This window comes from Lates calcarifer, linkage group LG1 (genome assembly GCF_001640805.2).
Source record: "Lates calcarifer isolate ASB-BC8 linkage group LG1, TLL_Latcal_v3, whole genome shotgun sequence".
Lineage (NCBI taxonomy): Eukaryota > Metazoa > Chordata > Actinopteri > Centropomidae > Lates > Lates calcarifer.
This window is the reverse complement of record NC_066833.1, coordinates 19,193,253-19,210,476: the sequence shown is the minus strand read 5'-3', so window position 1 is coordinate 19,210,476 and position 17,224 is coordinate 19,193,253. Positions and strand designations below refer to the sequence as shown.

Genomic DNA, 17,224 nt, shown 5'->3' with positions numbered 1-17,224 from the left:
TAGAATGCATTATTCAGGCATTATTCTGAAGAAACTGAAAAAGGAAAATCTTTTGTCTTTGTCATGCTTTGCAAAATTTTATTGACAAAAAAATGTCAACTGATTTTCCGAACTCATCTGAATACTCAGCTGAATATTTAAACACAAACAGCAGCACTTGAACACAGCTGTGCCTTACCTTGACTTTCCGTTTAAACTGACTCTCTTTTCCTGAATCAGAGTCCTCGCTGTCATTGCTCTGATCATCCTCATCTTCATCATTGTCCTCCTCTTCCTCCTCCTCCTCCATGTCATCAGGATCACTGCTGCTCTCCTCACCATCACTGGAGCTATCTGACAAGGATCCTGACTGGCTGCCGCTCATGCTCGAGGTCTCTAGTGGTCTTTTGCTGGGTTTCTAAATAATAACAGAAGTCCAAATTTGTCAATACGATTAAACAGATCAGTAAAGTCGGTTTTCATGCACATTGTAAATAAGGAAAGACACATAAATGCTTGACAAAACATTAACCTTTTCTTTTGTTTTCTGAACAGTCTTCTGGTGTAGTTGGCCTGGGTCCTGACAGCTCTTTGGACTCTGACCACTGTTGGCTTTAGTTTTCTCTTTGTTTCCCTTTGCTGGAAATGAACTGGTGTTCACAGCAGAGTTCCCAGTAGGAGAGGAAGCACTCCTACCATTCACTGTTCCATTCACGCCTACAGAAATTAGCATTGTTCATTTCTTCAGATGGACACTCATGACAACGAGTAATATGAGTCAAACACATTGGCAGGACAATAAAAAAGGCTAAGAAGAAAATAACCTTATGAAATACCAGTAGCACTTAACAAGGTCAGTCTCATAATGTTAACATGGTATATTCATGTACATATACAGTAAGCACCTAATTGGTGTTTGTAGAGCTTCTTTTTGCTGTAAGCTACTACAACACATATGACCTTTAACAGGAGCTAACCTGAGGCACAGGACTGTAAGTGAGCAGGATCATGGCTCTTCAAGTTTGATGCAAATACAGGATGCAAACCCAGAAGAGGAGGGAAGAAGGCTGCTGCTCCTCTGGTATGCGCTTCAGATGGCCGCCACCAGTCTAGAATGGAGGAGAGATACCGTACAGTTAGGCAAAAATAGCCAGCTCTATCTTCATATATATACAGAGAATTCAAGATGTCAACAAGCCATAAGAGCAACAGTTAACGTAACTCGATAACAGCACTAATCACTCAGTTCAAAGTATAGTTTTGCCAGTGTACTGGAATTCTGCAGAGTTTCAGCTCATCTGCTGGACATTTCCCAGCTCTACAGTTTCCAGAAAGCCACGCTTCTTAGTGTTTATATCACATTGTCATTCAAACTGCACACAATTAAATATCGCCTAAATTTGTAATATAATGTTCAAAACATTTTTGAGAGAAAATTGAAAATTGAGGACCAAATTAGGTACTTTTTCTTTCTTATGCTGTGTTAAAAAGGATGACAACATAAGATAATGCAGGCTGTTGCATGTACCTGCTTTGACAAAAAAGCAAAAACACAACTGTGCGATATAATCCTATCTTTACTGTTTGCAGAATATTTCAATAAAGGTAGAATCCAGGAGGAACCCACAAAAAAAATCCATTACAGACCATTGATATCACTTAACTGTAGTATGAAACAGACTTTTCTTCTCACCTCCATTATTAAAATTTGAAAACTTGAGCTTCCTTACCTGGAAATGTACCAAACTGAGAGTGAGCAGCCAAGGCAGACAATCCAAGACTACCAAGGCCTCCAAACTCAGACCGGCCCGAACTTGATGTATAGAGCCCAAAAGCTGGATGGCTGACTACAGGAAAACCATTGGAGCTGCCAGATGTATTTAAACATTCATCCCCCATCATCTGTAGCAAATGGCCTGGAGAACAAAAGAGTTTATCTTGTAACCAATTCATAATTCAGAAACCCTAACTCCTGTCTGTAGTCCTCACTAATTTAAGGTGGATTTGTAAAATTTGCTCCAAACAGTCAGCAATACTACAATTTAACTGATGGCTTTATATGATGTCTTCCTGCTACACTGAAGCTGTGAAATCTTTCACAAACTTCTTTAAAATAACCAGGTCATGACTCTTCTCATATACTAATATGGAATCAGACACTGTGTTAAATACAATAGAAGGTGCCACATAAAATGTTTCTTGGATAAACTCACCCAGTAAAAGCAATTACAAAGCTTTTAAAAGTACGAAAGCTTGACCATAATTCTATTCAAAGGGGTGTTACCATCAGTGTGTGTGTGTGATAGCTTTCTTTTACTTCCCATAGGAGATAAGAAATCTCTTGAAAGAACTCAATTTACTTGATACTCATAGCAGCAATGCGACTACAGAGGTGCCAGTGTACTTTCAGTAATGTTCAGCCCAAAATAAATTATCTGGGAAATTTCTGTGCACGTTTGGTGTGGGGGTTTGCAAATGAATAATTTATGAGAATGTCTCTAATGTGTTCCTCATTGTCATAGCATGAGAAAAAAAGCTACTTTTTGGGGCATCTTATCATGAAAGAAAAAAGAAAAAAAAAAATCACAAACCACGGTATGTAAATTTGCACATTATTTTGTGGTCAGGGGTAATCTGACAGCTTATGCATCACCGCTGCTCAATGCATAATGGCTCTGACCACAATTAGTATTCAGAGAAAACAAGAGGATGTTGGCGGCTGCATGCACAGTGTGAGGCTGACAGACATGTCAAATCACACAGGATAAACTGGAGCTAAAGGTTGTCAAAAGACATCCACAAGGGCGTACACAGCTTTTTAATTGTTGGCATTCATTAATTCAACAGCCTTTCCACTCCTATCAAAATTGTCTGTAACATGTTAAAACTGGAGGAAGGTGTCTTAAGCCCCTTATTGTTGCACAGATTTAATTCAGTGTTTTCCACAGAATTTAGTTAGACAGCCCCTCTGAATAGATTTGCTTCATTTTATTTTTTTCCTCTCAAAAGCTTGAGTGTGGTTATAAAGTGCAGAGTGAGTATAAAGTCAGTCAGAATGTTGCATTCATTTCCATTTATTAATAGCCTGTGAATTTAAGGCTGTTTTGTGGGTGACTGTTAACGTTGCTTGCAGCACAACACACTAAAACCTTAACATACCTACAGCAATCTCTCAATCTTGTCCAAAATGTCAGCAGAATAATCACATATACTGATCAGAAACCAAAAAACAATTATCTTCAAGTCACATTTGATCTTATGCATTGCCTTTTTGCACATCTAAGTAGCTCTAATGAGAAGTTTTCTGTCTGTGTACATACCACAGGTGGTGAGAGGGGAACTGCCTGCAGGGTTAGGGGCGGGGCTGCATTTGCTGGAGGGTGTCTGGGTTGGAGCAGGGGAGGAGCTGGCTGAGGAGGAGGCCATGTGATGGGAGGATGAGGCTGAAGATGGGGAGGCCAGCCGCTCTCCAGACTCCATATCTGTCAAACACAATCCAGTCAACACTTGAGAGATCGAGAAGAAAAGGGGAGGGGAAAAAACCCACTCAGACATCCCTCTGAGATGGTTTCCTTCTGTCTCTGAGACACATCTGAATTAACCTCAAGACAATACTGGATCTTTACTTTACTACATGTGTATCACTCAGAGCCTCTGAGATGACCTTTGTGAAAGCAACATGTTGTCCACCAATTGAACAGATAAATAATTCAATAGTACTGTGTTTTTTTTGTTAGTTTTTTTTTACTGACTTTGAGAGGCATTGTATTGTGATGATATTGTTAGTGATGTTTTTAAAGATTATTTTACACATTTAAAGAGTTTGAATGAATGAATAATTCTTATTTTGATTATATGCATCTTGAAAACCACTTTCCCACTAATTTTATCACAGTACATTCTGTCCAGAGCTCTAGCAAAATATACAAAGATACAACAGCAATACACAGATCATACTCACTATACAGTATATGACAAGTACATAAGCTGCTGATTCATCTCAAGGGTTTTCAGAGCTTTCTAATGTAAAGCTGCTGCCATTGAAGCTGTAAGTCTTAATAGGACTCAATCTTCGGTCTCATAGGAGTATATTTAAATTTTTCCTTCCACAACCTTCACATTAAATCCATACATATGAATAAACAGAGGGTATAATCATAGTCTCCACCATTTTCTCTAATGACTCTCAGACCACTGGTGTTCATCCAAATATCACAGGAATTCTAGTACCACTCACACCCCCAGTCTGGTGCTTCACATCCCATTGATCACAAAAGCCCACACCTGAAATCCCCTTCAACACACACATCCAGATTGTGTTTCACAACCTCCCTTTGTTTTAGATTTGTACATTACACCAACAATTTCTGGATCTCCCTGGTGATTCTCCTCTGCACAAGAAAACAGAAGCCGCTGATTAATTTGAGGAGACAAAGCTACCCTCTGAATATCAAGTATCATCCCTTACCAGGCATGGGACTGATGAGACGTAAATGACATGAAAGCTGTAGCCATGCTTCACTGATAAGGCCACTGTTTCCTGTGGCAGTGTGAGTGGAGAGCAAAGAGCAAAAGTGCTTTCATATTTATAATGCATAATTCAATAAAATGATAATAAAAAAAAAAACACTGAATGTATCATTTTGACCTTGCTTCATCACCCTTCATTTGTCAAGCTAGGATGTGCAGTATGCTGAGAGGATAAAAACCATAACTGTGTATCAATTATAAATCAGTGGTAAAAATTAAATATTCAACCAGATTACAATGGTTTTGACAAGGATTAAAAGGTAAAATGTGCCACTAATAAACTGTGCACACTCTACCCTTTAGTGTTAATTTACTTCATTTCACAGTGATATGCGGCAGACAAGATTTCTTATTCGGTAATTCTTTTCTGCAGGATAATTAAACTGGCATTTTCTATTGATAGCACTTGTGAAATTATGTCTCAGTTTGTCCTTTCCAAATCTGATTTCCAGTTTGACTTAAATATAAAGCCTATCGTGCCTTCATAACTCGGAATTAAAACAGGTTTAACAAGCAAATACATTTAAGTTTATAGATAATAAAGAAAAGCACAGAGCCAGCACGTACAGTATTCTGGGTGCTTTATGACCTACATAAACATTTTAAATTAATTTGATGGATGTATGTACACCATCTTGCACAAACGTAAGCATGTGAGGTGCAAGTCACACTGAGACATTTTAAGCAGCTGGATGCAGGTCCTACGAAAGCACACATGTGCTAATATACTGGAGATGATTTACAGAACAAATTACTCTGACTGGAACAAATTTGAGTTCACATATGTGAGTATGACCCCACAAACACAACAGCAGCTTATCATCTCAGAGTAAAAATGTCACTTAACTGGAAAACAATGAACTTATCAACAGTATGAGATTCTACTGAGACAAAGCACAAAGCACCATCAATCATTTAAATGCAGGCTGCTATAGCTATTCAAAAAAAACAACAACAACAATATAATCAATAATACAAACACTCTGCAAGTGTTATGATGGCACAATATCTCAAACATTCAGATTAATCAACATTTCTCATAACAACAGCCTTATATCTCTGTGTTCTCCTCAGCTGTGACTGAGTGAAGCATATTCACATTACTGTCAGGGTAAGATTTCATTTCTTTTTATGTATATTGTGGTATAAATGCAACAAATTCTCTTGACACTTTACCTACACAAACTAGCTTGTACAATAAAATATGGAGCATCAAATACAGCTGTACTCTGTGCACTTGTGCAATTGCATATTCTTACTCAGGGTTGAAGCATATCCCAGCATACACAGATGACATACTGGGCAGAGGACAGGGAAACTGCTTCATCAGATTTCCAGTCCATCACAGGTGTAAGGACCAGTTTAGAGTTTACAATTCTCTTGAAATGCACATCTTTGTAAAGGGAAACTGAAACACTAACTGTAGATGCATACAAGTACAGGGAGATGAATCTGAAACCCCAGACTCAGACACAGGAACTCCCTGCTGTGCAGAGGCAAAGCAAACCAACTAAGCTGACATGTTGCCTTGGATACAAAAACAGCTAAGCAGAAATCATATTGCCGGTCTCAAAGCTAAGCTTACCAAACACCTGATTTAAATGTGGTGTGCACTTTGTTTTCTTTTTGCCAGCTTCATTATTCTGCAGTTATCTGCTATCTGTTTGGACCTTTAAAACATAGCTGATGTTGCTTGTTTGGCACAAAATGTCAAATACGTCTTATGACATGATTCCTGAAAGCCCTCAGGAAGTTGTTCAGTGGTTTATTAGCTTAAATGAATAGTGTGACATTTTGGGACATATGCTTATTCTCTTGCAGAATATGAGATGAGCAATATCAATACCACTCATGACTGTAATATGAAGCTAGTGCCAGCTGCCAGTTAGCTTAGGTTGTTAGGGCTGCTATTAAGCCTTTTTTCCATTATCAAATTTACTGTACAGAAGTGTTGTCAATTATCTTATCTAACTCTCAGCAAGTGTGTGTACACTTTTCACATCAATACTAAGTAAATGGGTAAAAAAAGAAAGACTAAAAACAATGCAATCTGAGAGTATGAGCTGAAACCTTTTCTGTTCTGTCTTTTTACTCTTTCCAGCCGTATCTGTGAATATTTCTCAGTGTTGTTTTGTTCAGGGTGCACGTAAGCATTTGTTTTCCGCTGTCTGTTCCTCCCTGTCCATGTTATCTTCTTGCATAGTAGCAGATGGGTGATGCTAACAACGATAATCCAGTAACAGAGTCATCAGCATGGATCAGCACTATTCTAACTGCAAACACAGTATCTTTTCATCTAATGGAAGGTACATGCAAGATACAGAAAGAGGTAGTATATCAATGTGTTGTAACACTGTTCGAAGGTGTGTGTGAAGTTGCATCACTCAAAAGTCCTCTACTGTATCTGTTCATCAATCTGTGATGAAAGTGAAATAATGGAAAGAAGGGGTTTAAAAAAAAAACAATAATAAATATGTCAAGTTCTGACTATAATTACCATGCATTCCCGATGGCCTTCTAATTAGAATTGCATCACAATGTTAAATCCACCTCCTCAGACATTAACATCTCTTTGATTGATTCTATACACGGATGCTTTGACACCAGCTGCAGTCTTCCAAACCTCACAAATCACTGCTGATGTCCATCATCCCACTTAACACAATTAATTCCTTCTGCTGCCATGGGAAAAATAGCAACGCCACTCACTTTTGGCCTCAGTGATTTTCTGGATGGGTGGAAGTACAGGGATATAAAAAGCAGAGAGACTGAAACCTTCTCAGTGGTTGGCAGTGGTAAAGACATTTTTTAAAAAGCCGTTCTCTCCCACTCGACTTTCTCTCTTTGAGGTCACCAAGCAGACCAGCTGAAATGAAGCCAATTATTTTGAAGGTTTCCATTTCTCCCCATTTGTGTCTACACCCACAGGTTGTGCAGGATGAGGGCTCCTGTGGGGCAATGCTCTTATGGTCAAAGGATGACAGAAAATTGAGTGCGTACAGGTCACGGCGGCTGGGTGCATAACAAGTTCAGTGGTACACCTGCAGTTCAGCTGAAAAGCCATGCTCCTCTGAGTTTCAATCAGATTTTCATTCTGTCATGTCTTCTGATGACAAGTTATGGTTCCTGGCCTTGACTCCCACTCCACCTGGAAAGTGATTAAGTGTTCTGTCTGATCCATCCCACCAACTTCAGACTGACCTGCAAAACTACAGTAACACACAGTATTACAGAAGGAGGATTTTCAAGGCCAAGTAATGTCTATTATACGTACTTTACGTATCTTCTAAAACATTTCTTTTGCTTAAAAGCAAAATATTTTTAAACAGACACTGACACACTTTGTGCAGTTAAGTCAATGGTAGTGGGCCAATGACTTTACATATTGTCTTTTCAACTGATGGTGCTGAAGCACACTAAGCATGCTATCATGAGAGAGGAGCTGTGCAGAGTGCTTGAAGAGAAAAACATTGCATTGCTACACAATCAATACGCTACATTAAGGGTTAGTTTATCATGCAACTCAGGTTTGCTCTTTACAAAATGCTCTCACAAAAGACCCACTTTTTCTGACCGTGCTGGGAGATAAGAGAAACCTACGTTCTTTCCAGAGAGTGGGTTCTTGAGTGTGGGAAAAGCTGGTTGTCATCAAGGATAGAAAAGTTCAGATGAAGCTACAGGATGTAGGTTGTAAATAAGGAGTCTATAGAGAAAATGATCAGTGTTGGGTGCCAGATGGTAGAGTAGTATTGGTTACACTGGAGAGCCTCTGGGATGTTCTGTGACACTGATATAGCAGTAGTCCCACTGTCACACTAAATGTGATCCATAGCAAAGTTTGCCCTTGTGATACTAAACACCTTCACCTATTCACTGGTTTGCCTGTCTAAGCCATAGTCTTTTATGCATCAGTGTAATCACATCTTTGACCTCCTCCTATGCAAGAATGCACATATGCTACAAGCCCAGCGAAGACATCCATCTGCGCTCATAATGCCAGGATAATAATCAATTTTCGCTGCTGAGAACTACTTGCAAAACACAAAGCGCAGGCTTTCTGTTGTCATCATTCTTCAGAACACATCCATCTTTTAGGGACACCTTCACACCAAAAAATGAATTCCTGCTTGTATTGACTGCTTCAAACAAGTATTGAATGCTACCATGAATACAGTGGAAAGGGTTGGTAGTTAAGGAGCCAAATGGGCTCTGATGAATGATGCAAGGCCTTAGTGTTCCAAGAAATGCATTTGTCTTTCATAGCAGTGTTAGTACGGTTTGCAGTTTGCATGTGGATCACTTTCATGAGGAGTGATCTGGGGGTGGGACATAGCGCTGGGAAACAGGAGTCCCACATGTTCTGCACAGACTTGACATTCATCATGAACACGTCCCTACAGCTCCTGCCTACTGCTGCCCCATCGACAGAAAGCATTAGCCATAAATTGTGTAGCTCAGCCTGCAGTTTTTAATTAGACACATACAGAGAAGGAGGAAGAGAGGGGGTAGAGAGAGAGAAAAAAGGACAAGGAATTTCATGCATCTCCCAATCAAGTGCTATTAATCTGTTGTTCTTAGCTTAGTAAATGCAGCTGGTACAAGGCAAATGGCATCTCCTGGATGACATTTTCATTGTTAATATGTCGCTAGAGCAGTACATTTTCCAACAGAATACATATACAGCATATTCTAAATGAATCCTTAAATGTGAAAATGAACCTGTTCATGACCTAATATGCAGCCAGTACCTGGTAACTGCAGTTTCTTAAGGGGCGAGGTATAAAGGCAAGCTAGCAGTTGTTGACATAATATTGTTCACTGAGGCAATACTAAAATTGTACAACACAAGAAGACAATATCTATGTGGCTCTACTGCAATTGGACTATGACTCAAAGTGCAGAAATCCAGTAGTTGAATACCTCAGTTTAATATTATGGAACTGAGAACGGTGTGCATTTGCAAGTAAACGGGGGAGGGGGGGGGGCTTGAATAAAGGTATCAGTGTAATCAACTGGCAGGAAGCATAGCTACAAATTAAACATGAGAGTAGGATGTTGATGCAAAGGTTATCTGTCATTCCACTCTGCTAAATAAAACATAGCAGAGCAAAGGACACGTCTACTATTTTAGATTCAACTGTGAAAGAAGACAAAGACATCCTCAGTGACATTATGATTACTGCTTATTTGCTTGTTAGACAAACAACTGTTAGAAGGAAATTTGGTGGATTATACTACAGACCCGCTAGTCTGCTAGTTGTGTGTTGGTGGAAGGTGGTGTGGTGATATCAGATGGTGTGATTCTGGCCATATATCATGCCAGAGACAGTGAGGATGAAAAGTCCAAGGTTCTATCAGACTTAAAGGCTTGACATTGTCAATAACATCCTCGTGCTTTAGATGATCAAACAGCATTTATGTACAAGAAAGCATGGGGACTAAACAGGGCTTCTAACCCATTTCTTTCCTATGTCAATGTCCAAGATGAAATAAAAAGGCAGCCAGGATCAAGGTAAACATTCGCTATCACTGCTTTTTTAATGTATATACAGAGCTCCTCTCTAGCACTCTCCAAAGAGCACAACATAAATCACATGGCAACCGTAATGGGAAGCAGGACTGCAGTGTGCCAAATGAAGCAATAAAACAGATCCAACCTTTCAAAGCATTAGTCACACAGTGCCCATATGTCCACTGCTTTATTGAAGCAGGCAATGTTGGTTACATTTAAACAAGCACCTAATTGTCTTAAATGAAGGTCACCAATATAGAAAAAGTAAGATAATCAGGAAATGTAACCTCAGAAATCAGTACTGCGCCCCCCCCCCCCAGCCAGATAATGTCAGGCTGCCAGAGGGCGAAACACAATTTCCAAAAACTGAACTATTACATCAGTCTCACACATGACGAATGACACATCACATCTCTACATCAGCCGCTTTGATGTGGTGAATCTTGGGATTACACTCCCATAACAAATTCTTGGAACACAAAGAAACGAGAGGGGCCGTCAGTATGTTGACGGGCCAGAGCATGCGTGATTAAGATAACAGGGAGAAATGCAATATATTGGCGTGAGAACGTTCACCCATTTTGCAGACTCTGCAGTGAAGTCTGAGGACGCTACTGTCGTCTATAGTCACAGAGTATTGTGTATGGGGTCATCCCTGATCAACAGTGGTCAGTGATGATTTCTGCTATCTGCAAGTGTGTTGTGAGTAGCTGAGCTAAGCTGATAAGCTGATACTATAGGAGCTGAGGTAGAGCCAGGCACCTCACACTGTCATCCAGCTTAGGCCTAGGCATTTGTACAAAAAAAACAGACAGTAGTCTCAACATACAACATTCCCATGCTCATTTTTGCAGCACACCCACAAGGCTGATATTCACCTTTATATTGTACCAGTCAAACATTCCAAGCAGTGAGACAGTGAAAATACATGCAATAAATATAGTGTGTAGAAGAAAACGAAAATGAACTGAACAAATTTAAAATACTGTATGTTATAGGTTACACTTGTAGACAAGCTGTCACAAGCTGACAGGTTTTCCAGGCAGCCATTTGGAAGCCATTCACCGTGAAAAAGAGACAATTTACTCCTAAAGGTGCACAATTGCTACAGTTCTCCACACCACAGCTGGTCTATAATTTGCCACTTGTTAACTTTGGATGGTAGATTCAGTGCATGTAGCAAAATGGGAATGATTTGAGACAGAATCTGAACCACTACACTGAGCACAGAGACAGGAGACATCAGTGTGTTGATTTTAATAATCATGTTTTAGTGGTGGTTTTTCTTGAGATCCAAGATCACAACTGAGTTTCTGAACATCACAAATAAACAAGAATGTTCATGGATTGGGAGAGACGATATTTGCCAGAGTAACAAAAGGACAGAGAGAGAGTATCTGTAAATGCAGTCATTATTTTTGAGCAGATAAGCCAGTGAAATATTGAACTTAACAGATTTCCAAAACATGAGAAATTTGCATTTATAAGCAAGAGCAGAGATACTCTTGTGAGATGTCTCTATCACCAGTGCCGGCAGCAAAACAACATACAGTAGAAAAGGATAGTATTCCTGCCTGGATAGGGCTGCCTTGAATAACACAGGTCTGATTAAAAATTGCTAGCTTGTGCAAAAAACACTGAATAATGAAGGTCATTTTCATCTTTTCTAAAACAACACTACACTTTTCACAATTCATATTGTCAGCTAACAAAATTTCAATATTATTAAATTCTAATCAGTGTTCAGCTGACCACACTACAGTACACTGAAATACAAATTCAGAACAGTTTCATATATGCAATATCTATGCAAACATTTCTCAAAGAAGCTAAAATTAAAGCCTGTGTGTTTGCTTTACTCTGTTTTCAAATGGGCACAGTTACAGAGACAAATAAGCATGTTATTTGAATTTCTCCACTGGGATTATGTGTATTTTGCATAGGGTAGATTTTAGAATATTTACATTGTTGTTAAATCTAATGACAATTTTCTCTTTTTTCAAACAGTCAATCATTCAACCATCAGCAAAACAATGGCTTTGACCCAGTTAGACTGTGGCAAATGAAGAAATGCTTAAAATTCTAAAGTGACTCCCACTTTTGTTTTCCCCAAAGTGTACAATAAAATGAAACCACTACAGCAGTGAAATTTCATAAACTTGCTTTCTTCCCTGCAATAGCATACTGCTATATTTCCTGTTATAGCAACCTTGTACTTGACAGACCACAAACAGATAAGAACAATCAAAGAAAAACACTGTATTATGTACTCTAGTTTACAATGGTAACAGTTTAACTAATTAAAAGGATGATGAAATTCAGCCAGCTGAAAGATTTTTTTGCAGTGCTGCATACTTTTGACTAAACATGATTGTGATTTCATACTTGCACTTTTCTTTCCTTAATGCTCTGGCAATTCTGCACGTCACCAACCAAAATAAAGCAGTTATCTGTGCAGTGGCTGCACAAAAGCCACAGACTGAATAATGTGGCACACAGACAGTCCCTCTTGACATTCTGCCTCCGTTAGTCATTAAATCAAAGGTTATCAGAGACTGAAGTGTCAAAGGCAAATTTCTAACAGTTTCACCATCCAGAATTTTTTGTTCCTGGCTCTAGGATGTAACTGTATTGCACACAATAATTTTAGGAAAGTAATAGGTGAAGGTTATAATTTAAGTAGGGCATTTCATTATTTTAAATATGCTAATTCTTATGGGATGAAACGTAGGACAATGGCTTTGAGATGAGGGAGAAGGAAAAAAATGGCTTATTTTTAATGGTGCTCAAAAACACCTGAAATTCATTGGAGAGTTAATACTAAATGCATGGTGCATGCAGCTGCGGCTTCAATAGATGTGGGAGAGTCACTTGGGATACTCATCAGACTATTTTTATTTTGATGAATGTGCAGAGAAAATAACTAATTTTCTGTCTGCCTCTGAGCCATATCCACAAAAAAGCTCCTTCTCTGCTGCTAAATGAATATTTCCATCACCTGCTTGCACTACTTCAGACACTGTGCTTTTTATCATGTAGCCCCAACAATGATTATATGTCAAAAACAAAAACACCAGTATCCATGCTAATAAGGTGGACATTTAATAACTGTGAAATATCACCATACCAATGGTCACTGTGGCTACAACTATGGCCACACAGACTGGGGTAAGGGTAATGTCCTTCGAACAGCAATTCTAATCAAATTCTGCTGGCTGCAGACACAACAACACTGATACCATTCTGGTAACAATATGTCTGTCAGTTTTAGCAACAGAGATTATCATCACCTTACTGCCATACATTTTTGAAACATGTCATCACATTATAATAACCTGATTTCTAAGCATTTCATTTCCTTGCAACATGCAACACTATACTAAATTGTTCACAGCTTTACCTCAAGCACAGTACAAAACTGGTCTGGCATAGGCTGAACTATATTTATTTATATTTACTTAATTTAAGCCCAATGAGGAGCAGCAATCCTCATTGTAAATATCGTCATTGCAGGACAGCTGTATGAGGGTAGTGGTAGTAGGCAGCAGAACACCTTGTGCACACACAGAGCCTTAGTAAAGAAAAATATTTCACACAGTTTCTATTAGTGTAACCCAACAAGCACTGCTCTCCGAAAGCAGTGTGCAGCCAGGCCAGAAAGAGAGGAGAAAAGGTGCGTGGCATGGCAGCTTAATATCATTCCCCTTACAGACAGAAAAACAGCCTGCTGGTATGGGCTGCTCCATACAACTGTCTCACATGTTCAACTTTAAAAACCTAATGACATTGAAAATTATAAGTATCTGAAATACAAATGCATGTCTAGATTTTAAGTTAATTTAACACAATCAAATTTTGACACTCTGGTTTTGAGTACATTCTCTAGAGAACAAGAATTAATACAGAAAAATACAATAATGCATGAATATCAATATAACATAAACATTATTAATCTGAATCTCAGGTGGAAAGACAGCACTTCTCTGTTAATGATGGGTGTCACTCAAATCCAAACATTTCCCTGTGAACATCCAGGCTACATGAATACAATATTCATTTTACTGCAGGAGGACAGTCAATGCATAACAATGAGATCTGCTAATGAAATCAACCATCAAGCCAAAATACATACATATTAAACTGGTGTTTCAATGTCATTTGCCTTTTGCATTGTTTGCTCCTTTTCCCCATTTTTTTCCCTAGGTTCATGCAGGTTCATTTCATTCTGTCTGAATCTGTTTACAGTCAGGAATCACGACCAAATATCACAGTTTTGTTATGAGTGTCTATACTATCTGTGTAATGAGAAGAGCCATTACCAAATTAATATTATTTGCATAAACACCATAGCTAATCATTTATTTTTGAGTCAAAGAATGTGAACAAAAACCACTTGCTAAGTTGATGTCATGACGATATATCTATACTCCTGAGGATCCTCATCCATTAACAATATTGTTAAAAGAAGTGATGAAACTCAGTCAAATCAATTACAACAATTCTATAACATCATGAAATAAACAGAGCTAAACAGCTGTCATGTATCCGTTTCATATACATCAGTCCTACACTGGTGTATTTTTTCTACAGTGCTTACAATGGTGCAAATGCATGCTTGTTCACTGCCTACAATTTGCCTCCTCATGATACATAAACAGCAGACATCAGTTTCATGATTGCATATGTAGTCTCTCTCTAAACAAAACTGACATTTAAATGCTTTTCCACAAGCTCAGTAAACAATGGAAGGGAGATAATTGATCATGTGCAGGGGGATCTCAGTGAGCAGCAGAAGGTCACTGCCTGCCAGCAGAGCTGATAGGGAAAATGGCATTGATGCTCCTGAGCTGCCATTTTTCTTCCCTGACAAAGACTCCATCTGCCACCAGGCCATTTGCAGCCTCCGAGTCAGAATATCAATGATTTCCAGCCATTCTACAACTCAGCGTTCACCTTCGTGTCACCTCTACACCCGTCTGTGCGCTGACACCACAGATCCTCTCTGTCTGTGCAGCCCCTGCAGGCTGCCAACAAAACTCTCAGCCAGTTAAGTGCCATTTTGCTACTCAAGAATGGTAAGCAATTTATTAGCATTGATAATATAGTGTGTTTTGAGATCGATGATCAAGCAAATGCAAGGTTTCATAATTTCTGGTTCAGTCAAAAAAATAAAAAACAAAAACAGATCCATTAAATCAGCTAGCAAAAAATAAAGCCCACCAAAAATGCCAAGGGTGGTATAGATTTTTACTTTGAATGTTTATTTCTAAGATACACTGCAGGATCTTTATTTTGTGATGCCCAATGCTGCTGTGTGCTGATACAGTCAGGAAGACACAAAAAAATCCCTGTTGCCCAATAAAGACTTCATGCCAACAGTAAAGGAAGGAACAGCAGGCAGCTGGCCATGGCTGCCCAAGAAAATTCAATTTTCCTCAGTGCCATCTGCACACCTCAGAGACGCCCTTGCAGGACTACAGTCTTCCAACAAGCTCCCCAGTAGACTATACCAGTGCTGTCCCAAAACCCAGGCCTGCCTGACCTGTCACCTCAGGAAGAGAAGCATACATAATGAATTCCACTTTATTGACAACAAACTAGCCTCTGTGGCTGCAGGTGCCTGGAACTTATACCTCTCTGCTATACCATCTCTTGCTTTACAGTGTTCCCATCCTAAATATCTTAATACTCAAGATGCATATGACCTGAGAAGCTCAACAGCACAAGAAAAATAAAGCATATATGTCACTGGCATCAGCCATTGCACCACTCATGAGAGGTTTTCTCTGCAAATGACAGGAAATAAGTACAGTGCACTAAAGGCATCTTTAGAGTTGAAATACAAAAACATACACTTTCAACTTCCAACCAGCCCGTAAAACCACCTAGATGAGTGCTATTCTACAAATCAACAGCATGATAACTATCCTTAGCCATGGTATTTGTACAAGTGACCTGCTACATGCAACCTTAGTCATAAACTGAGGACTGGTCATCTGACCTGACAAAGTGTTTTATTTTTAGGTTATTGTATTTAATGTAGAGATCATTAATCTCACAATGTAACCAGGCAACACAATGTAACCAGTGGTTCTGGATTATGATACAGAAACACCTCATACACACTACTGCTGTTCTAAGAAACTAAATATGGCTCTACATTCATTAAACTTCAGAGAACACTCAGTGTCAGTGCAGCTTCCATACAACCAACACATCTCATAGTTGCATCATTCACATGACTCTTTGATTTACAATTGACAGAGTTCTTTCATCACTTTACTTTCCTTCCCTGCATGTATTTTAGTCCCCCTCTGGGCAGAAAAAAAAATTGGAAAGAAGAGTGGGCTTTGATATTTACTACCACACCATATTACAATACCACAGCAATCTGTTCGCTCTTCTGGCAAAGTCACAAAATATAGCCTACTCTGTGAAGCTACACTATTAACTGAAGGTCATAAATATTTAAAAATGAAGGGGAAAAAAATGTCATTTGCAACCGCTCAATCTTTCTCTTTTATACACACACAGAACAAAGAGTACAAAATAATGATCCATATTAAACATACCAGTCACCGGCCCATAAAAGCTTTCCTTCTTCTCATTTAAAACCTGGATACCAATAATATAACTGGAAAATGTGGATAACCCAGCATTCTGTAAACTGCTCAAAACTGCAAAGCTGAAATAAAATTTAAAAAAGTTATTAACATATTCAAATTCACTTAAAATATTAATTTGAAATGTCATAGTACACTATTGTGTACTGGATTAGAATTTAAGTAACAGTTTAGTAGTGTAAGGGAAATTCTGCTTCTCTCCCCAAACAATTCTTCAGAAAACAAGTATGAAACCACAGTAAACTTTCATCAAACTTGATCAAACTACAGGAGGCAAAGCAAAGCTGATTAACAGGAAAGTGCATCTAGGACAAAACAATCAGATACTGCTGGAGAGCTGCAGAACACAGCTTCTCAACTCACTCACGCACTTTAACAGCACCATTTACAACACCCTGGTAAACAAAGGACTGTTTTCAACCTCACCTAAGTTGACACAACTGACAATGACAATCTACTGCTTAGACCTGATCTGATTATGTACAAGTACACAACTACACGGTATGAGTAAGCATAGCTGTAACTGAGAGTGAGGGTACAGAGACAGTTTCATTGAGATGTTCGTATAATAAATTAATGA

At 38.8% G+C, this 17,224-nt stretch overlaps 1 protein-coding gene across 7 annotated transcripts in view; it reads right to left on the bottom strand.

Moving 5' to 3' along the window:
• The window catches only part of LOC108901017 (bromodomain adjacent to zinc finger domain protein 2B), a 47,273-nt gene that overhangs the window by 18,942 nt on the left and 11,107 nt on the right, over nt 1-17,224 (bottom strand). For all 7 annotated transcript variants that reach the window (XM_018702331.2, XM_018702334.2, XM_018702336.2 and 4 more), the window contains 5 exons: nt 3,300-3,461; nt 1,710-1,895; nt 957-1,088; nt 512-696; nt 179-397 (listed from right to left, as the gene is read on the bottom strand). In XM_018702331.2, the coding sequence (XP_018557847.1) occupies nt 179-397; nt 512-696; nt 957-1,088; nt 1,710-1,895; nt 3,300-3,459 (882 nt within the window). In that variant the 5' untranslated portion in view covers nt 3,460-3,461. The remainder of the gene's footprint in view (nt 1-178; nt 398-511; nt 697-956; nt 1,089-1,709; nt 1,896-3,299; nt 3,462-17,224) is intronic.